Source organism: Trachinotus anak, unplaced genomic scaffold (genome assembly GCF_046630095.1).
Source record: "Trachinotus anak isolate AG129_WGS33_773 ecotype Australia unplaced genomic scaffold, CSIRO_AGI_Tana_v1 ptg000048l, whole genome shotgun sequence".
Lineage (NCBI taxonomy): Eukaryota > Metazoa > Chordata > Actinopteri > Carangiformes > Carangidae > Trachinotus > Trachinotus anak.
Window position 1 is genome coordinate 62,183 of NW_027273899.1, and position 25,708 is coordinate 87,890.

At 44.3% G+C, this 25,708-nt stretch overlaps 4 protein-coding genes and 1 long non-coding RNA gene across 13 annotated transcripts in view; 2 read left to right on the forward strand and 3 right to left on the reverse strand.

Annotated features, from left to right (window-relative positions):
• LOC139615331 (uncharacterized) overlaps positions 1–1,727 on the reverse strand; it is a 42,315-nt gene extending 40,588 nt beyond the window's left edge. Inside the window, exons 1-2 of one of the 2 annotated variants that reach the window (XM_071473180.1) lie at positions 1,364–1,404; positions 774–871 (exon numbers count right to left, since the gene is read on the reverse strand). The gene's annotated coding sequence lies outside the window, so the exon portion shown is untranslated. Of the gene's footprint in view, positions 1–773; positions 872–1,363 lie in introns of both variants that reach the window. The other variant, XM_071473181.1, reaches the window with a different exon arrangement.
• On the forward strand, positions 823–3,728 carry LOC139615333 (uncharacterized). Of its 2 annotated transcripts, none has more exons than XR_011687350.1 (4): positions 823–971; positions 1,220–1,405; positions 3,221–3,399; positions 3,589–3,728. It is a non-coding gene; the product is annotated as an uncharacterized lncRNA (long non-coding RNA). The 2 variants fall into 2 exon arrangements; XR_011687351.1 differs by having other exon boundaries at positions 824–971; positions 3,224–3,399.
• A 1,710-nt stretch (positions 3,729–5,438) lies between these two features.
• Positions 5,439–12,105, reverse strand: sult2st2 (sulfotransferase family 2, cytosolic sulfotransferase 2). The gene is made up of 6 exons (XM_071473185.1): positions 11,872–12,105; positions 10,667–10,878; positions 6,179–6,305; positions 5,955–6,049; positions 5,696–5,876; positions 5,439–5,584 (listed from the first exon to the last, which is right to left on the reverse strand). Exons 1-6 carry the CDS (start codon positions 12,008–12,010, stop codon positions 5,475–5,477), a joined length of 864 nt encoding a protein of 287 aa, XP_071329286.1. The 5' UTR covers positions 12,011–12,105; the 3' UTR covers positions 5,439–5,474.
• Positions 12,106–12,157: 52 nt separating this feature from the next.
• Positions 12,158–16,327, forward strand: LOC139615335 (sulfotransferase 1C1-like). Of its 5 annotated transcripts, none has more exons than XM_071473191.1 (4): positions 12,158–13,586; positions 15,431–15,525; positions 15,604–15,784; positions 15,896–16,327. In XM_071473191.1, exons 2-4 carry the CDS (start codon positions 15,433–15,435, stop codon positions 15,976–15,978), a joined length of 357 nt encoding a protein of 118 aa, XP_071329292.1. In that variant the 5' UTR covers positions 12,158–13,586; positions 15,431–15,432; the 3' UTR covers positions 15,979–16,327. The 5 variants fall into 5 exon arrangements, with proteins under 5 accessions (XP_071329292.1, XP_071329293.1, XP_071329291.1 ...); XM_071473192.1 differs by having other exon boundaries at positions 12,158–12,841; XM_071473190.1 differs by lacking the exon at positions 12,158–13,586 and adding an exon at positions 14,772–15,187.
• Positions 16,328–16,348: 21 nt separating this feature from the next.
• The window catches only part of radil2b (Ras association and DIL domains 2b), a 30,360-nt gene continuing 21,000 nt past the window's right edge, over positions 16,349–25,708 (reverse strand). Inside the window, exons 11-18 of one of the 3 annotated variants that reach the window (XM_071473187.1) lie at positions 25,206–25,470; positions 23,527–23,699; positions 21,895–22,039; positions 21,589–21,773; positions 19,690–20,008; positions 19,391–19,614; positions 17,342–17,481; positions 16,349–17,239 (exon numbers count right to left, since the gene is read on the reverse strand). In XM_071473187.1, the coding sequence (XP_071329288.1) occupies positions 17,146–17,239; positions 17,342–17,481; positions 19,391–19,614; positions 19,690–20,008; positions 21,589–21,773; positions 21,895–22,039; positions 23,527–23,699; positions 25,206–25,470 (1,545 nt within the window). In that variant the 3' untranslated portion in view covers positions 16,349–17,145. Of the gene's footprint in view, positions 17,240–17,341; positions 17,482–18,322; positions 18,566–19,390; positions 19,615–19,689; positions 20,009–21,588; positions 21,774–21,894; positions 22,040–23,526; positions 23,700–25,205; positions 25,471–25,708 lie in introns of those variants that run through there. The other 2 variants (XR_011687353.1, XR_011687352.1) reach the window with 2 other exon arrangements.

Sequence of the window (25,708 nt, forward strand, 5' to 3'; positions counted from 1 at the left end):
ACTGAACTAATGATGCAATCTGGGAAAGACGCAGAACATCACCCATGATGCTGCAGCACAATCCTGAGTGACACTGACAGGACGGCAGCCAGGAAAGACGTTTGTAGAGTGACTATTAAGAGATTAGTATGATACTGGTGATTGCATTGCTTGACTGCTGTGTAATAAATGAAACGTTAAAGGTCCATATTTTAACATGTCCAGTGTTTTACACTTTATTTTTATTTTGTTTTCGTGGTTTTAAGAACCAAAAACCATCTCAGTGTAGTTTTACATCTCCTCTCTCAGGCTTCTCTCTGGAGCTCTAGTAACAACAGGTCAGTCAGCCAATCAGAAGAGAGGATCTGAGCCTCTCTTCTAATTGGCTGACTGTTTTCTGAGTGATCCAATAAAAATAGAGCAGATTTCAGGTAAACACTCAGAGAAACCAAATCCTGCAAGGTTGGATGGTGGGTCCAGGTGGGCGGGACTCGGGGCGTGGTTGAGGGCGGTGACTGCTTTGTTGTGACATCACAAAGTTGCAGAAGTCCTGACGGCTGGTTTTAAGGCTCAGTGTCTGAATACAGGCTGTGTGCATTTCTCTGTGGACTGAGGCTTTGATACTTTCACAGTATTGATATAGAACCTAGACCTGCTTTATGATCACAAACACATGGACATCCACCTTTAGACTGTGTGGAGCTTTAAAAACAAGCTGAACTGAATGAAAGACACTGTACGATCTTTAGCCTTATATAACTCTGGCTCAGGCTCTACAAGCCACAACAACATACCTTAGTCAGCTTGCAACTATGAGGTCAGTGCATCTTCTCCTCCTCACTGTCAGGGCTGTAGCTCGCAGCGTGGGGAAAGCACTGTCTGCAGATGATGACTAGGAAAACAAGAGGGGACAGTGATGGCACAGCTGACTGCAGGAAGAGTGACAGGCCACACAGGTGCTCAGTTTACCTGAGCAGAGAGACAGTGACCAGGTAAATCATCGCAGCAGACCACAGCACTCTCCAGCCTGTTGAGCACAGTGACCTGGTGCATATACTGAGCCAGTGCAGTTGACACGCAGGTGTACAGTGAAGGCAGCATTATATCAGTCCTCTCATGTAAATGTGGAATATAAATCTCAATTTAACTACATTTCCCTTCCATTACTAACTGCAGTGGCAGCTGATGTGTCGTTATGTTTTGAGAACATCATGTAAAGTGATGGAAACACCTCTCACAGTGTGTAACACAGCTGCTGCACACCGACACACAGCTCCAGGCTCCGCTCAGGCGCAGCCGCCTCCCCGGTGCTAACAACGGCTGGACACGGTCTCCACACCAACTGAAAATCTGGTGAAGCATGGCCGACTGACTCTGCAGCTACCTGTTATCGTGCCAGACACCCCCCATCAGCTGCAGCTGGCGGGTGTGTGTCTTTGTCTTCATTCAACATTCTCAGTTTGAGCTGAGCACCAGGGGCCGCTGTCTTCAGCTAGCGGACCTGCTGCTCCTGCTAGCTAGCGTTAGCAAAGCAGAGGAAGGATCACGATGTAACTGCACATTAATCATGTAAATCAGTTAATGGCGATCTTGAAGTGGCCACTGTCACAGTATTTCCATTACGGAGTCTCAACACTGCTGCAATTCTGCACAGTGTGATACGAAAGAAGCGAAACTCAGGAATCTGACGGTGTTTATGTTTGCACCGCTAGCCGGCTACCTAGCTACCATGTGCTGCGTTCACGTTGTACGACAAAGATAGTAAACGCGAGCTCTCCACTCAAAAATGCACAAATACAAAATTGCTCATGAATTTCATTATTTCAGCCACAAAACCATAGATTGGTTGCACATCAGTAAACAACTATGGAGTTTCCAAGTTTCAGAAATATTCTGAGGACTGCTGTCAGTCGGGTCAGTCAGTAGCATGAAGGCAGCATTGAGTTTAAAAAAGTGACATCAACATAACAATGTACCAGTGAAAATCTTGATCTTCTACTATACAGTAGACAAAATCCTGATTTGACACATATCATGTTATTGTTGGTTTGAACATGAGGAAAAACTGAAGACGCTGTGCTTCATAAATAAACTGCCTTAAATCGCTCGGCTCTGTTTTCATTGAATAGTTGTGATCCTACCAAAAAAAAATTCAGAGGTGAAATAAAACAGTCCTTTATGGTCCATTACAAAGAGTCAAAGTCAACTCAAGCAGAATAAATCTGGCCCACACTTGCAACACATGCTTGTTTTCCTCTCGCCTAGTATACGCCTCGTTCCACAGCCTGAATCTGGTCCGAAGAGATGAAAGTATTATTTTGCTATCTGGTGAGAATGGTAGGTAGTCTAAACTGCAGCTTGGAAAAGGTCTTAAAACTTTATTCATCAATATGCATGATTATAGTAATACTGTAATCAAGGTTAAAATAGATCCTTCTGCTTCTCCAGCAAGTCCTAAAAACAGAGGGACTGGTTTTGTCATTCACAGGTCATTTCCTAGTTGGTGTCTTTTGCTATGATACAGATCAGGTGTTATTTATCGAAAAAACACTTTTCCTGAGAAATTTGGTTTTTATGTGAACAATGAATTCAGGGGAACAGCAGAGCAGTTTCATGTATGCTCCCCATCACCTCAGTGTCCAGAGGTTTCTGCATATTATCTGTCATTTAGAAGTTTCTTTCATTTTAAATCTTATCACATTTTACTGTGGTACAGTAAAATGTTTCAGATAGTGCAACATGACATCACCTGCAAATGTTATGGAGGATTTAAAATGGCCAAATAACAAAGAAATAACATTAAATATAACACATGTTGTTATATATGTTTTCCAATGTGAACATTTAATGTGTCATAATCACATGAAAATAACTGAATGAACTGATTTTCATTCAGGACAGGATTTTTCTTCCACATTATATTCAATTATTGCATCTAACTGTTCTCCAGCAGAGGGCAGCATAGACCGAAATATAAAGAGCTGCCTGAGGCACAGGGGAGTTTTCCTTTTTAGACAAAATGAAGAACAAACACCGGTCCAGTCACAGTTCTGGGGACAGGAACATGAGGAGCTAATCACTGTTGATGCAATGCAACAATCAGCAACTAGTGATCAAGACAAAACAGGAGCAACAGCTTATCAGAAATTAACAAAAATAATAACATTGAAATATTAATATTCAATAATAACTTAAATTGATATTAAATTAATACTAAATCTGAGCATGCTTTTTTATTCAGCAGACTTCATGAGTCTTCATAGTGCGCAAGCTCACCTGCCTGAAACAAAGGTGGAGGGGGAGGAAGGCCAATGCCAGGTCTGGGCTGAGATGTTCTGGACACACTGTGGGCAGTTGTCGACTCTTCCACAGGGTCCCAACCAGGAGCCACATTCCATGAAGCATCACTGATGCTCTATGGTAATGCTCTCCTATCTGGTCTACACAAAAACATTATAAACCAGCTTCAGCTGATTCAGATTTCTGCTGCCTGAGTGCAGACGAGGACCAGAGGGAGAGAAAAACATCACATCAGCTGTTGTAAAGTCTCTGTGTTGTTTCCTGTCAGCTTCCGTATTGATATTTAAATTCTTTTACTTGTTTTTAAAGCACTTCATGGTCCGGCGCCAGCAGATATGTCTCAACCAGTCCGGCTCCTCAGCTGCAGGACTAAAACCTTTGGCGGGGCAGTTTTTAGCTTTTATGCTCCAAGCTGATGGAACCGTCTCCATGACGACCTGAGAGCAGCTGGAAGTGATGAAATTTTTAAATGTGGCCTAGCTCTGCAGCCTGGTTTTAATTAGATACAGTTTTAGTCACTTTATTTAATTGAGTCATTTTATTGTAATTCTGCTGTAAATTGTATTTTATTCTATTTTATCTGTTCTTTTATTAATTTTTTTCAACTAAAATCAATATTTAGTAAAAGTTATTTTTAAAAAATTGATTTAAACACACACACACACACAGATGTACTGTCTTACTTTATGTGAACAACTGCACAGACAGCAGACTTCCTCTGACAGCTCTTCCTCCTCCTCAGGACATGGTTATATGAGACTAAGTGAGAGAGAGAGAGTGTGTGTGTGTGTGTGTGTGTGTGTGTGTGTGTTTCTGTGTCCTGTTACTTGGAAAACAGCTGGCAGTTATAGCTGCTGGCACAAAATTAAACTTGTTCAATGTTGATTAACTGTAGACAGGATATGAGTCTCTGCTGCAGTGACAGGGAGCGGAGCAGCCGTCTGCTCCGAGCAGGTCTGCAGAGGAGAAAGCTGAGAGAAGAAGAGTTGTTGTTGTTGTTGTTGTGAGGTGGTGAAGAAAGGGGAGCAGTTGCTGCCTCCGCAGTCGGGGCGAGGAAGAGAGCGTGCAGGAGAGACAGAGGTTTTGTAGAATTGGTGAAATCCTGGTCACAGTGACCATGTGACAAATTTCAACTCTTGAACAAATGAAAATGTTGCTCATAATGTTTAGAAAATGAACCAATAAAATGACAATACATGGTATACGTACATGTGTGTACATGAGACCCCATTAAATATTTAGTTCTTTATAAAGAAATATCAACATAACAATATTAGATCTTCTCTCAAATTACAATTTTAGATAAAGGTGATGTCATTGCAACACCTGTAAAAAAAAAAAAAAAAAAAATTTATCTTATTTAACAAAAGAAATGAACAAAAATGTCAATTCCTGCTGAGGACAGTCAGGACACCCTCTGCCCCAACAGCCAGTATTTCCCCCTTTGGCTGAAATAACCTCAGTGAGACCATCCACCAGCCTCTGACATCAGCTGGCAGAACGTTTTCCCACAGTGACACCACTCCAATCTAAGTGTCTGAGGTTTAAAGGAGGGGCTACTCCAAAATGCTCTGTATCCACGTTCTAATCATTTACCCGATGTGGGCACCGAGTCTAATTCTAGGTATTTTCAGTAATGTTGAGTGTGCGGGTGTCGTGACAGGATCTGGCATCTTTGTTCATTTATTTTGTTAAATAAGAGAATTTTTAGTTGTTTTTGTACAGTTGATGCAATTACATCGCCTTTATCTATAAATATAATTTGAGAGTAGATCTAATATTGTTGATAATTCTTAATAAAGAATTAAATATTTAATGGGATGTCCTAACAGTATGGCCATAACCAAACCAATAATATGCTTTAGACGATCAAAGATGAAGGCCAGCTGTTTCTTTAAGGGTGAAATTATTTCAGTAAATGTATCTGGTGTTGACTGACAGATGAGGAGAGTATGGTGAATAAAAGTTACGTTATATTCAGTAACTAAGGCTCTTTGTTACTGAATCAGGAGGCGAGGCAGGAGTCTGTGTCATGGCCTCAGCTCCTCCAGACTACAACACAACTCAAACTAGAACAGGTCCAGCTGTAGGAGAGAGCGAGGCTGCACAATGTATTTTTGGTCTGACACCAGGTAATTATTACAAGTGGCTCATGTATCTTCATGTAGAGGACAGCAGTGTCCCTTTCATCAAGTTTAATCCCAAACAAATTTATACTTGACATCCTTCATCTTTTCTTTGTAAACTGAATCAAACTGCTCCACCTCTGCCTCGGTCAGCTGGTTTTTCCAGTCTCCAGCGATTCCTGAAACACAACAGGAGGAATCAGATTACATGTGTAGTGAGCTTATCAGTGGCTTTACTATCTACAAATGTCCTTAAATCCTGCGTAGAGTCTGTATTTACTGAAACACACCTTTCCTGAGAAACCTGGACTTGGTCTGGTCCATCAACTCAGGAGGAACAGCAGAGTAGTTTGACATGTTGTTCTGCTTCATGTTCTTGAACAAACAGCGGTCTGCTATCTTCTCCGTCACCTCAGAGTCCAGAGGTTTCTCCAGGAACTGAGCGATTCTGGACACACAGTCCTTCAGGTCCTGCACCAAAGAGAACTACAGCAGTGATCCTCATAGTACAACTGTGTGAGGCCACAACTGTTCAGAAAAAGGTCTCACCATGATCATCTCATCGTAGGAGATGTACATGATGCGCTCTTTATCTTCAGCGTTCAGCCAGCCCTTCACATGATCAAACCAGGAGCCAAACATCACTGGAAGGGACAGAAAATCACCAGTATCATCAGTGAATTCTAACTCTCTATAATCAGCTGTAATCAGCTGATGGTTTCTGTCACTGTGTATTGTATCATGAATAAATACTGTTCATTGCAGAGTCCAACCTTTTCCATCAAGGAACTTTTTGAGGAACTCGCCCTGTGGGCCTGGGTTCACCAGGAAGGAGGACATCCCATAGTAATGAAAGGAGGACGTGAACACGTCTTTGGGGTTCCTCATGACATAGATGACCTGCAGTGATCATATGACTTCCATTAACTTCAAACACTCCTCCTTTTTCAGTCTGAAAATGTGTCCAAATTCAAGGGCTGCGTCCCTCAGAGGGCGCGGTGTACGAAGGTGTAGGAAGGCTGAACCGACATGAGACGGTCTGTGAACTTTTTTCACTGTAACTTGAGGTTTTAAGGTCCCTGGTTTTAACAGTTGTACCTTTAGCTGTTGAACTGAGATGAAACACAACACTTAGATTTAAAAGCATCGCTGTTGTTTTCTTCACTACATCATTTCTTGGATGCATTTGAAGGAGCCTTTGTAACGGGACAGAGTGGTGCAGCCTCTGAAGGATGTGGCCCTTGAATTGGGACACATCTTGTGTGTGTGTGTGTCTATCACATGACATTTCTGTCTTCTCTGCTTTAATTTACCACATAGCATTTACTGTAGCTGTGTCATGGATCATTCAGGCCTTCAAAGAGCGGGACACCTTTGGGGTTTGAGTTTAGAGGACCTTACATGTTTGGAAGGATGGACTCCAGTCACACCAGCTTGGGAGCTCAGGATATGCAGATGTGGTTGCTATCCTGTTTCAGGTGGTTGCGAAGCCAGTTGCCATGGTGTTCTACCTAATTGCTTGTGTGTTTGTGTTGCTAGGCTGTGAGATTTGTTTGCAGTAGTCACAGCGGTAGCGCTAAAATAGTCATAGTCGGGACTTGAAGCAGCGGCAGTCGAAGAGGCGGCCACAGCGTGACGTCATGACGTAGATTTTATCAACACTTTCTACTGTTGCAGCCCAACTGTCTTTGCCATAGTAGACAGTCGGGCTGCAACAGTAGGACGTGGCGAGATAGAATCTATGTCATCATGTCACACCGTAGCTGTCCCTTCAACTGTGGCTGCTTCAAGTCCCTAACAGCAGCAGCAGCACTGTTACTGAGAGGAGCAGTCACTCAGCGCCGTTGACAGTTATGGGTTGAGTCCAAGACAAATTTTCCCAGTGGGGACAACAAATGACATCATATCATACTGTATCGTATCATATGGCCCACGCACAGCAGTGGAGCTGCTGTAATTCAGAGATTCACTTTCAGAGGTGAAGAAAATCTGCAGAAATTCAACTTCAGTGATCTTTCACATGCAAATCTGAACCTTTGACCAGAAACAAGCCAGTGCTGGAGGAACAGACATGAAGCAATCATCCATCCACCACCCAGTGTACAGTCGTGGCCAAAAGTTTGGAGAATGACACAAATATTAATTTTCACAAAGTCTGCTGCTTCAGTTTTTATAATGGCAATTTGCATATACTCCAGAATGTTATGAGGAGTGATCAGCTCAACTGCAATTAATTGCAAAGTCCCTCTTTGCCTTGAAAATGAACTTTATCCCTAAAAAAACATTTCCACTGCATTTCAGCCCTGCCACAAAAGGACCAGCTAACATCATTTCAATGATTCCTCCGTTAACACAGGTGTGCGCGTTGATGAGGACAAGGCTGGAGATCAATCTGTCATGATTGAGTTAGAATAACAGCCTGGACACTTTAAAAGGAGGATGGTGCTTGACATCATTGTTCCTCTTCTGGTAACCATGGTTACCTGCAAGGAAACACGTGCAGTCATCATTGCATTGCACAAAAAGGGCCTAACAGGGAAGTTTATAGCAGCTAGTAAGATTGCACCTCAGTCAACCATCTATCAGATTGTCAAGAACTTCAAGGAGAGAGGTTCAATTGTTGCCAAACAGGCTCCAGGGCGCCCAAGAAAGTCCAGCAAGCGCCAGGACCGTCTCCTAAAGTTGTTTCAGCTGTGGGATCGGGCCACCACCAGTGCAGAGCTTGCTCAGGAATGGCAGCAGGCAGGTGTGAGTGCATCTGCACTGGAGGAAGGCCTGGTGTCAAGAAGGGCAGCAAAGAAGCCACTTCTCAGGGACAGACTGATATTCTGCAAAAGGTACAGGGATTGGACTGCTGAGGACTGGGGTAAAGTCATTTTCTCTGATGGATCCCCTTTCCGATTGTTTGGGGCATCTGGAAAAAAGCTTGTTTGGAGAAGACGAGGTGAGCGCTACCATCAGTCCTGTCTCATGCCAACAGTAAAGCATCCTGAGACCATTCATGTGTGGGGTTGCTTCTCAGTCAAGGGAGTGGGCTCTCTCACAATCTTGCCTAAAAACACAGCCATGAATAAAGAATGGTAGCAGAGCGTCCTCTGAGAGCAGCTTCTCCCAACCATCCAAGAGCAGTTTGGTGATGAACAATGCCTTTTCCAGCATGATGGAGCACCTTGACATAAAGCAAAAGTAATAACTAAATGGCTCGGGGAACTAAACATAAAGATTTTGGGTCCATGGCCAGGAAACTCCCCAGATCTTAATCCCATTGAGAACTTTGTGGTCAATCCTCAAGAGGCGGGTGGACAAACAAAAACCCACAAATTCTGAAAAACCCCAAGCATTGATTATGCAAGAATGGACTGCCATCAGTCAGGATTTGGTCCAGAAGTTGATTGACAGCATGCCAGGGAGAATTGCAGAGGTCTTGAAAAAGAAGGGTCAACACTGCAAATATTGACTTGTTGCATGAACTCAATATAATTGTCAATAAAAGCTTTTGATACTTATGAAATGCTTGTAATTATATTTCAGTATACCATAGAAACATCTGACACAAACACCTAAAAACCCTGAAGCAGCAGACCCTGTGAAAATGTAATATTTGTGTCATTCTCAAAACTTTTGGCCACGACTGTATTTAAGTGTCTTCTTTCAAGGAAGGAGAGGAATTGTTTGCCAGGAGCTGATGGTACAAATACGTCTGTTTCATAAACTGTGACTGTTTGCAACTGAGCTAACAATCTTGCTTTCTAGCAACTAGCTAGCTCTGCTAGCTATTTATCTTCTTTAACTCCTTGAATGAAAGTGGATACAATCCTGAGAACAAAATCTTGGAGACCTAACGTGACTGTTAGCATGTTAGCGGTTAGTTTACCAGCTACAGCACCAAGAACAGAGTTCCCATTTTAAAAAGTATCTTATCAGTTCTTCCATAGTTATCTGCCAGGACCTGTCTATCTGACTACATCGCGCGTCAACACAACAGTATGTCTTTGTTTTGACATGAGCCAGCCTGCCCAGAGACAGTGAGGGAGCAGAGCCCGGTGTGAAAGATGAACCACAGTAAACCGTCAAATATGGTCAAAAATGTGGCTTCACTTCAGAACAATGATGAGGCAAAGTGCAGAGTCTGTGGGAAGCTGATCAGCTCCGAGCAGCTCGCAGATCAAATCTGATCCAATATTAAAGCAGCGCGGCGGCGGCCTGAAGCTGTGCAGGGCTCGATGCTGCTGCTGTCACAGAGACATACAGAGCGGGCTGATGTTCACACTCATGTTTCTCTTGCTGGAGTGGATTCACTTCAAATCCCACTTAAATTGTGTGATTCTTGGCTTCCTGCCTTTTTTTCCCCGTTGAATATTTTCTGGAGAATTATTTTCTTCTTGAAACGAATCAAAGGAATAATGCTGTGACTGTTAAAATTTCCTCTGGACCAGGTGTGTGTTGTGTGTTCATAGCGGGGACAGTGGACAACGTGCTTCACTAGTAAAATACAGAACAAAGACGCAGATGTTTGTCACCAGAACACAAATAAAACAACTAACTGCTCTCTATTCATCTTTAACTATTATTTAAGATTTTTATGTATGTATGTATTATATGTCCTTGGATCAGAACTTTTGATTGTGGTAAAACTAGTGAACAGTAAATATTATTTACTTTGTGAAAACTCAGTTAAAGATATTTTTGTGATCTAAACATTTGACCACTTTTTTTATCATTTTGAATTGAAACAGAAGAACCTATATCAGAACTGATGAAGTTTTAACGTTGGCCAACAAGTTTCTAGAAAATGCTCAGATGAATTTCTCTGTGCTGTTTACTCCAGAGGATATTTAGTGTAAAATGATGTTTTTATGGAGGATTGCTCTGTGTTAATTATATAATGTGTGAAAAACATATTGGCAAAGGTCCCACAAACCCACAGTCCACACACTCAGGTGTTTTCCCTGATCAGACCTCAGGACTGTGTGGACATGACGACTTCTCCTGTGTCATTCTTATTGGTTCGTAAAGTTTTGTGACATCACGTAATTTCCAGCACAGCTGCACCAAACCTCGACCTGACAGGAGGTCTGATCAGCCACAGTCACTGAAAACAAGAAGAGCCTTTGAAGGTAAGCTAACAGTACCTGAGCCTGAAGTCCAGCCAGGTGAACGACAGCATGAAGGTTAAAAAGGTCAGAGTGAGTTCATCTCATGTGTTTCAGCTCTGGTTGTGACCTTGTCCTGCTCTGACGTGTGGTTTGTGACAGATTTACCTTCGGCTTTACTTCAAAGAATCCTGGAGGCATCATGTTGTAGTGGAAGTGAGTAGAAAATAAGCGAGGAGACGGCCTCTGTTCCAGGTTAAGGATGCAGGCGCGATTCTCCTCCAACCAGGGAACACGGTCCCAGTTATGAAGAGTCTCAACGGAGGCCAGATCTCCACCACTCATGATCAGAGGGACAATCTCCTGCATCCAGGTCGTACCTGAACCAAGAAAAAAAGTTCCCTGTAATTGACTAATGAACACGTTTCTACTTGTCTGTCGCTCTTATTATATGACTTCATATCCTGGAGCCCTGTGGAAATGAGTACATGCGAAAAGTACACAGCAAAAAGCAACCTCATCATACAGCCTGGGGTTGTGTCACATAGGTAACAGACTGACGATGGTTCAGAGAACTGGAAGCTGGAGGTTTATTAAAATCCTATTTGCTAAGGGAAAACTAATTAGTCAGTTGGATAGGATGGTGTTTCTTAGTAATAACTATGGATGTAAGTTCTGTGCCAGTTACTCAATAACCAGCGGCTACAGTCAGTCCTGATCCAGTGGTTAGAGGTGAAACTGTCAGTTTGAGTAGTAAAGTAAATTTGCACTTGAGGCTGCATTCGTTAGACACCAGTTATCTCCTGTTTTCATACTGATGGTGTCACTGCCCGGAGTCTAATACACAATCAGCCAGAACACAACATACCCTGGAAAGAATGAATCAGACAGCTCCAGAGGACAGAAGTGAGCCTGTGACTCGTCTCTGTGGAAAATCTTCGATGATTTAATACTCGGACTGAAAATATTCCTCAGGGATGTTCACAAGCTACAATGACTTAGAGCGAGTCTAGAACCAGACTAAATACATTTGACGTGGTGTATTCAGACAAACCAGGTGATGAGACAGGTGAGCACTGAGGCTGTCACCTCTTCTGAAAATCCAGTGCGAGCAGACTTTGAGTAACACACACTTGAGCAGAATGAGGCTGTCGTCCCCTCCGCTCTCACCTGCTCTCTGAGGTTCTTCCATTACTACAGCAACAACATGAACCAGCTCGGGTCACTGGGAGGTCACAGGACAGGTCATAGGTCAAGCTGATAGTGAGGATACAGAGCGTCCTCTTTGCACGTCATTAGTTCGCATGAAACCTTTCCTCACCCACTCCGGTGCTCGAATAAAAAGTGACGTCACACATTCGGATGAAACTCACCTGACTTCGGATACGTCACAATAAGAACATCATCAGCGCGGAAGCGGAAGTCCTCGCAGTACTTCAGGCTCTGGGGAGAATGCAGTAACACGGGCACATAGACTCCTTTATACAGCGAGTACAGCTCAGCCTCAGTCATGGTTCAGAGCAGGACCAGGACCAGGATCGGGGAGCTCTCTGCTGAAGCACCACGCAGCCACTGAGATACACCTTCACTCCCTGTCTGCCTGCCTCTTCCGGTCTCTCTCTCTCTCTCTCTCTCTCTCTCTCTCTCTCTCTCTCATTTTTGTGCTCATTGTTCTTGCACTGCCTGGACCCTGTTTAATGTTTCCTGTTTTATTTTGAAATTATCCACCTTATGAGACCATTTTGAATTGACTTCCTGTCTTTCTGTGTTTCTTGCCAGTTTTTACCATTTAGTCCTCAGTGTGTTTCCTCTTTTCAGGTGGCAGAACGTTATGTGAAGTTACGGCGTGCCTCATGACCTGGTTCCTTATGTTTACCTGTCCTACCTGCATGTTCACCATTGTTGCTTATTTTCTGGATTTTGGATTTTTTGCCATCGCTTACTGAACTTGTTTGCCTATTTGGACTGCCCTCCCTGTTTTTTAACCCTTCTCCAAGCAGTGTTCCTTTTTGTTTATAATAAATCACTGAACTAAATAAGCTCTGGCTGGACATCTGAATTTGGGTCCTTCCCCTTGTTATCCTGCCTGCACCAGTTTCAACAGTGTTCTGGCCACACCATGGATCCAGCAAATGTTTTGTTTGAGGATGAACTTTATGGATTGTAGAATACCCTCATATGTCAAAGGGGTTGCATCAAGGGTGGCACACAAAGTGTTTAAAAGAGTTAATTGCCTGAGTGACTAAAGGACTTCGTCAACACCCCTGATTTTCAGCCTGTTAGCCACCAGCCTGTTCCAGTGTTTGCTGACCCTCACCCTGCTTCTCAAACAGTCAGGTTTGGGTAAGTTTGCCTGTTGCCACCTCCTGAGTCTATTAGCCTCCAGCTGGCATCCCAGTCAGCTAGCCTCTGATCTGCTAACCTTCAGCCAGCCTCCCGGTCAACTAACCTCTGGCCTGTGGGTCTCTAGTTGGCTAGCCTCTGGCCTGCTAGCCTCCAGCCACCCTCGCAGTTGGTTAGCCTCCAGTCTGCACCCATGCCTAGCTACCTGCTTCTTTTTGCTCCCTAGTTGACCAACTTCCTGTCAGTTAATGACTCTAAAGATCTCAAGCCGTCCCCTTTGCTTGGGACCCTTCTTACTATTTCCCCGAGATATCTAGGGGTTGGAGCCCCTAGAAGCACTGGTCATGTTGATCCCCCAAGCTAACCAGGTCCACAGAGCCTCAGTTGTCCAGCACCAAAGAGCCTCAGTTGTCCAGAACTACAGAGCCTCAGTTGTCCAGCACCAAAGAGCCTCAGTTGCACAGCACCGCAGAGCCTCAGTTTTCCAGAACTACAAAGCCTCAGTTTTCCAGAACTACAAAGCCTCAGTTTTCCAGAACTACAGAGCCTCAGTTGTCCAGAACTACAAAGCCTCAGTTTTCCAGAACTACAGAGCCTCAGTTGTCCAGCACCAAAGAGCCTCAGTTGTCCAGCACCAAAGAGCCTCAGTTTTCCAGAACTACAGAGCCTCAGTTGCACAGCACCGCAGAGCCTCAACAAGGCGTGGTAGAGCCATAGGGGCTCTACGTAGGTGTCGCAGCTGTAGGTAGGGGTTGCGGCTGACATTTCATCTGTTTCATCTGAGTCGGCTATTCCTGTTGATATTCTGTCTGCTCCTGCATTGGGGTTCTAGCTGCTGACTGCTTCCCAGTTAGCGGTCCAGGCAACATCTGGTCCTGATTTCAAGTCAAGTTGGCTCAGCCAAGACTTTCTCCTGAACTCCTGATGGCCTACACATCTGCCACCAGATGGGACCTTCTCGGCCTCCTTTACTGAAATGGGACTTGTCAATATGTCTGTTTTACTAACTTCTTGTACATTTTTTATGTTGATGTTCCCTGTGATTGGTGAGTCCAAGACAAACGTCCACCCTGATGGATCTTCATATTCAGATTCCACATAGACTTCACCTGACTTCCTCCTTTGCTCCCATCTTAACTTCTACAGCCACTAGAGGTCACTTAACAATAAAATATAACAATGGACATTGGGCGAGGGCGGGGTACACCCTGGACAGGTGGCCAGTCTGTCACAGGACTGACACATAGAGACAAGCAGCTATTCACACTCACATTCACACCTATGGGCAATTTAGAGTCACTAATTAACCTAATGCGTCTTTGGACTGTGGGAGGAAGCTGGAGAACCTGGAGGAAACCCACACAGACACGGGGACAACATGCAAACTCCACTCCACAGAAAGACCTGTCGAACCTAGAACCTTCTTGCTTCCTGCAACAGTGCTAACCTCAGCTCCACCGTGCCTCACTGATTGTATCATCAAAATGTATGTGTATTTAGTGTCAAAAGTAAAGAGACACTTTTTACCACATTAATAAATTATGGTTCAGCTCATCAAAAAATGTACTTGAGTAAATTGCCTTATTTTACTTTCACAGCTGAAGAACAACTGCTGCTGCTGTGTGTTAATTATTAATTATCTGAGGTCCCTCTGACCTTTGCTGTTTGTGTAATAGCACAGAGATTGAAGTTTTTACCACTTATTACCAGAGTGGGTGGATGTTGGTCAATAAGCAAATAAAACACACACACACACACACACACACAGAGAGGGAGAGAAGTCCCTCCCAGCAGATTGTCACAGAAGGCAATGCTCCTTTTAACTTCATTATTGCACAAGATGTGACGCTCTGCTTATCCAGGAGCACAGAAAAAGCTGTGTTATAAACTCACAAGGTTCACAAGGAGAAATGAGCTTCTGGTGTGAAAAGCAAGGCTACTACTCATGTGAAACAGAGTCAGACTGTTATTACATGTCAGTTGCTTTCATTTTGGATGACTACACCTTAATTATAAAAAAAAAATCTGCCCTTCTGAGTTACAGCATTGAATAATAGCCAGAGGTGTTTTTGCAGAACATTATTATTGCACAATGAAGTTGACCTTTGACCTTTTACCACCAAAATCCAATCGGTTTGAAAAAATTCCCTCAAGGTAACTCAGGAGGCGACATTGCCGTGGAGGGCAGCAGAGTGCTTTTGTCTTCTTTAGATACAACAAATTGATTAATGATTATTCACACAAGTTGTGTTTCTGTCTTTTCGTTTTGCAGATGTTTCTGAGCGCTCGTCGTGGTGCATGGGTCATCCGTCAGGTTTCTGACAACGCCCTGCCAGTGGACATGAAGTACAACACACGTTTTATACATATCTTGTTCCAAATCTGACTTTTCCACAATGTTACTGATGTATGCAGGCAATAAATTCAGCTACCTTTAAGCATGGAAAAGGTTGGACTCACTGTCACCTCTGCAATAAACAGTATTTATTCATGATACAATACACAGTGACGGAAACCATCAGCTGATTACAGCTGATTATAGAGAGTTAGAATTCACTGATGATACTGGTGATTTTCTGTCCCTTCCAGTGATGTTTGGCTCCTGGTTTGATCATGTGAAGGGCTGGCTGAACGCTGAAGATAAAGAGCGCATCATGTACATCTCCTACGATGAGATGATCATGGTGAGACCTTTTTCTGAACAGTTGTGGCCTCACACAGTTGTACTATGAGGATCACTGCTGTAGTTCTCTTTGGTGCAGGACCTGAAGGACTGTGTGTCCAGAATCGCTCAGTTCCTGGAGAAACCTCTGGACTCTGAGGTGACGGAGAAGATAGCAGACCGCTGTTTGTTCAAGAACATGAAGCAGAACAACATGTCAAACTACTCTGCTGTTCCTCCTGAGGTGATGGACCAGACCAAGTCCAGGTTTCTCAGGAAAGGTGTGTTTCAGTAAATACAGACTCTACGCAGGATTTAAGGACATTTGTAGATAGTAAAGCCACTGATAAGCTCACTACACATGTAATCTGATTCCTCCTGTTGTGTTTCAGGAATCGCTGGAGACTGGAAAAACCTGTGTACACCCACTGAAGCAGGAACTACCATAGAGGAGGTTTTGTGTGTCTGTCTGTAGCTGAGATGCAGTACTGACTGAGTCGTCCGGGGTTGTTGACAGGACCTGACTGAGGTGATCCCTGGTCTCTAGTTTGCTGTTTAAATGTCGTGCTGAGTAAATCTCTACTTAAAGACTCAGGTTGAGAACTGGTCTAAGTTTGAAGTGATGAACAGCTGCAGTTGTGTAGTTGTGTGAGATCCTTGTAAACATGTGAGACTCTGAATGATGATTAAATTTGAGCTTCTTGTAAATATCAATGTAACAGCTGCAGCTTCTACCCACAGTGAAAACACAGACAGTGGGAGAGACCGTCACGGTCTGGTCACACACACACACACACACACACACACACACACACACACACACACACACACACACACACACACACACACACACACAGAGCTCTGTTGTTTCTCTTATTAATGAATTAATTGAATGATTGAATGAATGAATGAAACATCCTCAGTGTTGTAATGACCGGGCATTACTCACACACAGACCTACAGTTACAGAGGAGATGTTTTTCCAAAAAAAAGAAAAATGGCAGCTTTTCTGTTTGGACCCTGATGATGTCAGGACTCGTCCTCAGAGGAAATAAATCAGTGACCTTCTCTGACTGAGAACCAACCTGTAAATTGTTTCATTTATCATTTAAATTCAGACTCACACTGAAGCAAACATCACACGTCCAATCAAAAGAACCAGACTCAAGAACAGCAGCGAGACTCAGCCTCAGCTGATGTTTATAGTTTTGTGTTGCACTGATGTCATTTAATGAGTCAAGTCCAGGAAACTGGTTTTATCAGTGAAGTCTGAAGCTGAACCAGACTCAGGTGAACTGTTCTCAAAAGGCCTCAGTGATTATTATGATATGATCATGTGAGCCACAGATACGCTAAAGGAAAACATGAATAAAATACACATAAATAAAACCTAATGTTTCCAACAGGCAAATGACTCAGTGCCGAGTGTGAACATGATGTGAATCACACTCCACACCCTCAGAGCTCCACCCATCTGCTGCCAGACACCATCACACTGTCCTTTAACTGGTCACCACCTGTGTTTGGTTGTAAAACTAAAGTGAGCAGATAGAACCTGGTTCTCAGTTCATCCAGGACACAGCTCATCTCAGAGACCACGTCCTCACAGGCTCTGATCAGTGTCTCTGTGCTGCTCTGACAGTCAGCAGTCAGTCTGTATGGCCTTAGACATCCAGTCACATCTGGCCATGAGTAACCTCAGTCTGTCCCCTGACGACTGGATCAGCTCCTTCCCACTGACAGGAACAAGACAGAGACACAGAAGAGCAAGAGATGAGAAACAACCGATACCCCAGCTTCATTTTATCTGTTCAGACCTGGACTTGAGTCTTCCTTACCTCTGGTAGTCCAGTCCAAGCAGACTGACTCCGTTAACGGCCAGGATCCGGTCTCCAGGGACCAGCTTCTCACAGCGGGCTGCAGGAGAGTCCGGGACCACGGCACGGATGAAGACGCCTTTCACCCTGAAGGAGGTGTCCTGGAGCAGGAGGTCAAAAGGTCACTGACACGTCGGCCCCACACTGCCCAGAATACTCACAGTGACACTGTGTCATATGTTCACCATTTTAGTTTTTTAATGCTAACATTTACTAATTAGCAGTGAACACAACAAACAACTCCTGTGTGATGGTGATAATTAGCTTGAATAGGTTTGTTGCAGAGCTGTGGACCAGTCACAGTGTGGACACCAGAGTCTGCTCAGCTGCACTGGGCTCATCAGTCACTGACTGAGGTCCAGATCAACACATTTAAAGAGTCACACAACACACAGCCAGAAGGGACTGAAGTGTAAACTGTTTCTGTTTCTTCTTTGAAAATCAAGAAGAACAAAATGGAAAAATACTAATTTTCTAGTTTTCCCTTTACAGGAAATCAACAGAGAACAGGAAGTAAAATTAAACAATCAAAAGAAAAGTGTCAGAGGAACAAGGCACTTTGTGAATGGACTGTTTTCCTGCAGCTTCAGATTAAAATAAAGTGAACTAGTTGGAGTATATTAGTTTAGTTTAGTTTAGTTAAGTGGTCAATATGATCCAACTTCTGTCCAGAACCTCATGGAGGTCCAGTGAACTTCTGAGCCCAGTCCTGACCTCCAGTTAATGACACAGAGCTATGTGAAGATGTGACATCACTTCCTCTGTATTAGTACAAATGCCTCAGTTCCAACTAGTCCAAGTTTGTTCACCTGATTATCACAAAATTTGGTTTACATCATCAATCAATCAATAATGATTGAATAAAGTGGGCGTGGCTTATTAAAAAATGCTCTCTGCGTTCTACACATTTCACCTTTCAAACGTTAAATTTAAATAAGTCACCTGTTCGTCCTACAGAGCTGAAACTTCTTCCTCATATCCACTGAACTGTGATGAAAGCTTATCTCACTGCAACTCATGATCAGTCACTATTCTTCTGTCAGAGGTGTGTTTCTTCACACCTGTGCACCTGGACTTTATTTTACTGCAGCACAGGAGACGTTACGTCACTGAAGGTCAGCTGAAACCTGACAGCTGTGGTAAGTTTCCTCTGTAAACCTGCAGTAACTGATATTTTGGCCACCACTGGAAAAACATTGTGAACATAGTAAAGAGCTGATTATTAACACGTCCAACAGTTAGAGAGCAACACTGACCTCCATCTGTTACTGGCATCACAGTGAATGAGGGAAATATCATATAAATATAAATATAAATATAAATATAAATATAAATATAAATATAAATATAAATATAAATATAGCTCTTCAGCTGCTAAGCGTCGAGCAGCTGCTCTCTGTCTGTGTCTGTGTCTGACTGATCATGGATTTATGAGTGTGTGGAGAGAAAAGATGAACAGTGACACTTCTCATGTCAACGTGAAGCAGATGAAGGATTTTGTTTTCTCTGCAGTGACAGTGGAGGAAACTAAAAAGCAGCAGCTGTTAGAAATAAATAAATATGAACAGTGCAGAAACTACAGAGCCTGAACTCAAACCGTCCTCAGGTTTGGTGTCTTTGCCTCAGACAGATGACTTTATGGTCGTTTTCATTTTGTTCTGAAGGATGAACCTGCTCTGCTGCCTCACTTAAGACAGAGAGATGAATTCAGGGAACATTTCTCTCAGGGAAGCGATCAGAGGTCGACAACACCTCGGGATTTAGTTCCCTCCACCTCAAAATGCAAAATGTTAAAAGTCTGCGCCTCTACCTACACCTGTGTGATGTCACAGAACCTGCTGCTGTCTGTCTCTGCTCTGAGCTCAGAGCGACAGTCCACCTTGGGTTCAGCTGATGTTTCTCTGTAAGTTCATCACGACGAGCAACAAACTTCCCCTCACATCTGATGTATCACCCGATTCAATACGATCATTAAAACACTGATTTCAGTGACTTGAATGTTTAACTCACCCTCGTGTCAACCAGAGCGAGACCAAGTCCTCTCTCTCCTCGCTCCAGCTCCAAACTGAAAACCTCGTGACTGCTGTCGTCATAATGGTCCTCCTCCTGCTCCTCCTGCTCCTCCTCCTGCTCCTCCTGCTCCCCCTCCTCCTCTTTAATTTTCTTCATATGTGGACAGTCTGATTTGAAGCGGTCTGATTTCAGTGCAGACAGACACTCAAACACTAAACCACCTGTAAGAGAAACACAGAGGAGGCGTCAGGTCACTCTCAACCCAGGGAAACATAAACGGTGACGTCTGCCTGTACCTTCATCATCTTCACCGGAGGAGCAGGGCAGTGTCTCTCTGTCGGCCTTCATCCTCTTATCCTGGGCAGCCTTCCCCAAGTCCACGGGCTCCATGATGTGGGGGGTGTTGGGTGGGGTGAGGAGACAGGAGGGGTCCAGAGCTGACCTCCTCACCTCGCTGCTCGCCGTCTCTCTGATTTGCAGCTCCAGATGTCTGAGCTTCTGGGACAAGAGGAGGGCACCACAGGAGCTGAACTCATCCAGGTAGTGGGTGGAGAGAGGGGAGGGTGGTGACGGGGGCGACGGAGGTAAAGCAGAGGGGGGTGGGTGGACAGTCACCTGAAGAAAGGAACCATAAAACCACATCAGAAGAAGAAGAATAAATGAAATGAAACTGGCATGGTTGAAGGGAACAGTTTGATGTTATGATTAACTTCCTTAGATGATGAAGATGATGATGAAGAATGAAACCTCTTATGTCTGAACATCAGATACGAAGCTAGAGTTGGCGTCTGTTTACTGGTGAAGAGAGTTTCTCCTCCACTGTCTCCAGCTGCTGCTCATGGTGGAACTGTTGGTTTATACTGTCAGGCCTGGACCTGACTCTGAGGAGCCTCCAGATAAAAACCAGTCCTCCAACCAGTCCACCAACATGTCCTCCAACAGGCCCTCCAACCAGTCCTCCAACATGTCTTCCAACAGGTCCTACAACCAGTCTTCCAACAGGTCCTACAACCAGTCTTCAAACAGGCCCTCCAACCAGTCCTACAACCAGTCCTATATCCAGTCCTACAACCAGTCCTCCAACAGGCCCTCCAACCAGTCCTACAACCAGTCCTACAACCAATCTTCCAACAGGTCCTCCAACCAGTCCTACAACCAGTCCTATATCCAGTCCTACAACCAGTCCTCCAACAGGCCCTCCAACCAGTCCTACAACCAGTCCTACAACCAATCTTCCAACAGGTCCTCCAACCAGTCCTCCAACAGGCCCGCCAACCAGTCCTATAACCAGTCCTCCAACCAGTCCTCCAACAGGCCCTCCAACCAGTCCTATAACCAGTCCTACAACCAGTCCTCCAACAGGACCTCCAACCAGTCCTACAACCGGGCTTCCAACATGTCCTCCAACATGTCCTCCAACAGGTCCTCCAACCAGTCCTATAACCAGTCCTCCAACCAGTCCTATAACCAGTCCTACAACCAGTCCTCCAACAGGACCTCCAACCAGTCCTACAACCGGGCTTCCAACATGTCCTCCAACATGTCCTCCAACAGGTCCTCCAACCAGTCCTATAACCAGTCCTCCAACCAGTCCTATAACCAGTCCTACAACCAGTCCTCCAACAGGCCCTCCAACCAGTCCTATAACCAGTCCTCCAACCAGTCCTACAACCAGTCCTCCAACAGGCCCTCCAACCAGTCCTCCAACAGGTCCTCCAACCAGTCCTATAACCAGTCCTCCAACCAGTCCTCCAACAGGTCCTCCAACCAGTCTTCCAACAGGCCCTCCAACCAGTCCTACAATCAGTCCTACAACCAGTCTTCCAACAGGCCCTACAACCAGTCCTACAACCAGTCTTCCAACAGGTCCTCCAACAGGTCCTCAAACCAGTCCTACAACCGGCCCTACAACCATGTGTATGATCTGAATGTTGCTGTAGACTCAGGCAGCAGGACAGGTACTGAATGTCTTTGCAGTGGACACAGAAGCAGGTCTGTCAGTGTAATGCTCAGAAAAAGTTCAGCCTTTACGGCTCCCATGCTTCAAAGATCTGCCAGCTGTGCCACCTGAGCCGGGCATTAAATTTGCATCAGTCATATTTCCCCTACTTGTTCAGAGACATTGATGTTGCTCAGTGTGTCTGTTTCAAACACCATGTTAAAGTCATAAAGGTATAATTGGGCTGTTGTTGCACCTTCTGCTCCCTGGGGGCTGTGACCTCAGTGGCCTGTGGCTCAGCCAGTGAGGGAATGACCTCTTTGAGCCTGTGGAGCTGCTCCCTCAGAGCTGCATCTGTAATGGCTCCTCTCACTTGGAGCTGGTAACCCCCGGACGGCAGCACCAGAGGGTGGTGGGTGTCAAAACTCTCCAGGATTTCAGCTGAGGAGGGAAACAGAATAATCATTCAAATAAAAAGAGAAGACATGACAGATGAGAATCTTGGAGATGATCACATTCATGACTGATGTTCTGATCTGAGGCCTCAGCGTGATGATCTCACCAGTTCTCTGAGCTGCTGCTTCGTCCTCAACTGATGGAGTCCACATGTGTCTGCAGGGAGACGCTGGGCTGTACTGGCTCAGCAGGTGGTTCAACTGGGCTGGACTCAGGGCAGGGTAGTCAGACCGCAGCGATGTCCAAGATGTCTGGGCACACACACACACACACACACACACACACACACACATCTGGTAAGTAGATGTAAGCACCAGATTTTCCCACCATGACTGATCCAATACTTCATCTTTACAGTGGCCTCATGAAAACAGTTGACTTCATTGTGTCAACGACACTTTAAAGGAATGTACGAAAGAATATTTATATTTTGATTTATTTCTCTGCTCTCATTATCAAATCCTAACAGTTTTCTCTTAGACCGTTCTCAGTGGTTCTGACACCACACGCTGCAGCGCCGAGTTTAACAGGACAGTGACCACTGAAGTCAACAACAACACTCTGAAACAGTTCAGCAGACCACAGAGGAAACTGGCTTCCTGAAGCTCCACAGGGGTCTGGACATTTTAAGGTGGAGTGACCAGGACCATGTCAGTCCAACTCTGGACCCATCACCTGTCTGCTGCTGGTCCTGGTGTCTGGTCTGTGTGCAGACCACATGGTGCAGGACACCAGAAGTCATGTCAGCAGAGAGGGCTCCTGAGGGCCCGCTCTTCATCACACAGACTCGGGGACTATGTGCTGGACCACAGTCCAGATCAGTATTTCCTCAGACAGGAGTTCAGCTCATTAGATTTCTGTTTTCATGAAAATAAATTGTTGCATAAAAAACAAAGAAAACACTTGAATGAGCACTGAGTGTAAACCTCAGGTAAAGGAACAATAACATTACATAACAACATATAACTTTGTACTCTGAGGTTCAACAGAACCTCCTGTTTAAAGTTACTGCTTTATGTGTTAATATTGAGGGGGACTTCCTGTATCTATTTCAAATTAAAAGCATTCAAGTCTTTCAGTGGACAGAAACCTTTATTTCTTAACAGGGCTTTTTTTGCTGTGTATTGTCTCATTTCCTGTTGCTGGTGTTTCTGATTTTAAAGTCAGTCTGACTGTAGAACAGTGTAAAATACAAATAACAGTAAAAACAGGAACAAACTTTCACTGTCAGTGCTTGTGCTGCATTTTGAGATTATTTTCTATTAAATATTGAAGTTTATGAATAAGTGTTTGGGCTGAGTGATGCTATGCACTGAACTGAAGAGGGATTTCATTCTTGCATTTTAAATTTTGCCTTTAAGTCTTGTTTTGTTTTAATGTCAGTGTTCTAGATTCTCTTCTTGTGCATAAAACTCTGTCTGTGATGGACTACAAACGTGGTGGACAAGTGTAATGCATTTAGGAAATCATTTTTTATCCATCAAGGAGAAAAACCTCTGTGTGTGTGTGTGTGTGTGTGAGTGTGCTTCATTTTTGGGGGTGAGGAGATTTTAGTCAGTCCTCATAATTTCAGAGGTTCTGTTAAGACTTGGAGACAGAGGAGGAAACCACGAGCAGCAGCCTCCTCTTCATTCATGGGTGGAGCTGCACAGCCACAAAAACTGACTGTCAGCCCTGACAAATGGACGTCTACACTCAACTAGGTTCATGTTAGGGTCAGTGTGTGTGTGTGTGTTACCTGCAGTAAATTCTTCCTGGGCGTGGCCAGGAGATCGATAGCTGATGAGAGTGTGTGTGTGTGCTCCAGTGCCAGTTCTCCCTGTCCAGCTGCATGGGCCCAGTCCAGGACCAGGTCCAGACTGGCTTGCATTCGCACGCCCCTGGACCAGAGGTAGAAGCCTGGCTCTGAGCCTGTGAACACATCAGGAGAAAGTCCTCTTTCACATCACATCCTTGTTCAGCCACTTGTGTTTCTCATCGTTAACGTCTAAACGTTGAAGTTACAGTCGACTGCGTCTGAGTTGGAGAACCTGAGCTCACACCCCAGTCTGCCACAGCAGACACAATCCAGGAACCCGTTTAAAGAATAAAACTACTGGTGATTTACATTTTTCTTCTAGTCCACAAAACTGTGACTTGATATATAATCTTCTTCCTCTGTCAGAGCTCTGCTGCAGCAACAACACAGTGATGAGCCTGTTGCTGTAAAACTAAATCTGTGACCTATGAACATTTGACATCTTTACATTCAAACTGGAAAAACTGTCCACCTGCCGCGCACTTGCAACGTTCATGATTCTAATAGTTTTATGACAAATATGTTTGATTTTTTTATCCTTAGAAAGAAAATATTTGGATTCTTATTGTTATCATTTATTTTATTCTTCACTGAATGTGACAAATAAAACCTTTGAACCTTGAATTCGAAATGAATAAAAGCATCATTTTCTCCTTTCCAGCAACAAACTACATTACCCAGCTGTTCTAGGAAATTTACAGACCTCTGTGTCTGTCAGTGAGTCTTTTCATCACAGATTCACAGATGTTGACCATGAGAAAAAGACACAGCAGAGCAGCAGCTGTCACATTTTAACCCGGTGTCCTTTGTGTACCTGTGCGTTAGTTTGCACGTCACCGTTAACATGTTACAGTGGTGAAGAGACTGTCGTGACTCTGAGCTGCCACTAGAGAGCAGGGCAGTCACAACTACACATGACTGTCACTCCACTCCTCCTCTTCTTCATCATCATCATCATCATCATTATCAGATGCTGTCTGATAAAGACACAAACTGCCTCAGCTCTGTCTGATTGTACTGAGCCTGTAGGTCTGACACATGAGTGTCCAGTATAATCACACATCTTTAATAGAATAAGAAGAATAACATCAAAATATGAGTGTTATCATTATTTATATATATTTAATCATACTCACTCTGTAATACACAGTGAATATAAATTCCCTTTTATTGTGATACAGTTCAAGTCTAAAAGTGTAGCTGCTCTGTGAGGCTCTTCTTATGCACAGCAGTGGTCATAGGTGGAAATCTCAGGGGAAACCCCTGCCCCCCACCAGGGCGCCCCCCTCATTACATCACTGTAAACCTAACTATGTAAATTTAAGTAAGACAATAATATGTACTGAAAGTACTGAAATTTATAGATGCAACACAAGGTTTAAGTTTCAAGTGATTTCGCCCGCCCCCCCTGCCTCATAGTGGTTTGGTCCACTGTGTGCCCCCTCAGTGTCACTCTGTGTTCCTCAGACACAGGGTTTGGTTTTTATTTCCTCATCACAAAGTCTCTGAGCTGCAGTGATGAATAAAAGTGTCAAAGCAGCTGATCTGATTGGTCAGTGTGTGGCCTGTTGACACATATGATATTAGGTTTAGCAGATGTTAGATCCAGGTGCTGGTACCTCTCTCCATGAGTGAGTTGATGAGTGATGCGTTGATGAAGTAGAAGAGGTAGCCAATGAGCTGGGAGGAAATCTCTGGATGGAGCTGACAGTCTGAGAGTAGTACCCAGGCCTCGTTGAGGACCTCCACAACCTGCTGGATCTCCGCAGGGGTCTGCAGTCCACTGCTACCCAGGAGCCAGGCACTCTCACCAGTCACCTGCCCGTCAGGACTCTCCCTGAACGGGTTGCAGTCCAGGAGTCCAGGCAGGACGGGGTACAGGACCTGCTGAGACAGAGGGGCTATCATGAAGGGAAGTGTGCAGCTGACTCGTCTGTGTGGAGCTGCAGAGAGTTGATCATTCCTGTGGGTCAGTTTGAGGTTGGAAAAGTTAATGTTCTGGTCACTGGGATAAACTCAAACATGTAACCCTCTAACCCAGATTTCAGACCACCCATCCCGCCTCTGTCTGTCCGTCTCTGTTTCTCACACGACTACATGAGTTCATATAAGATTAGTTTTC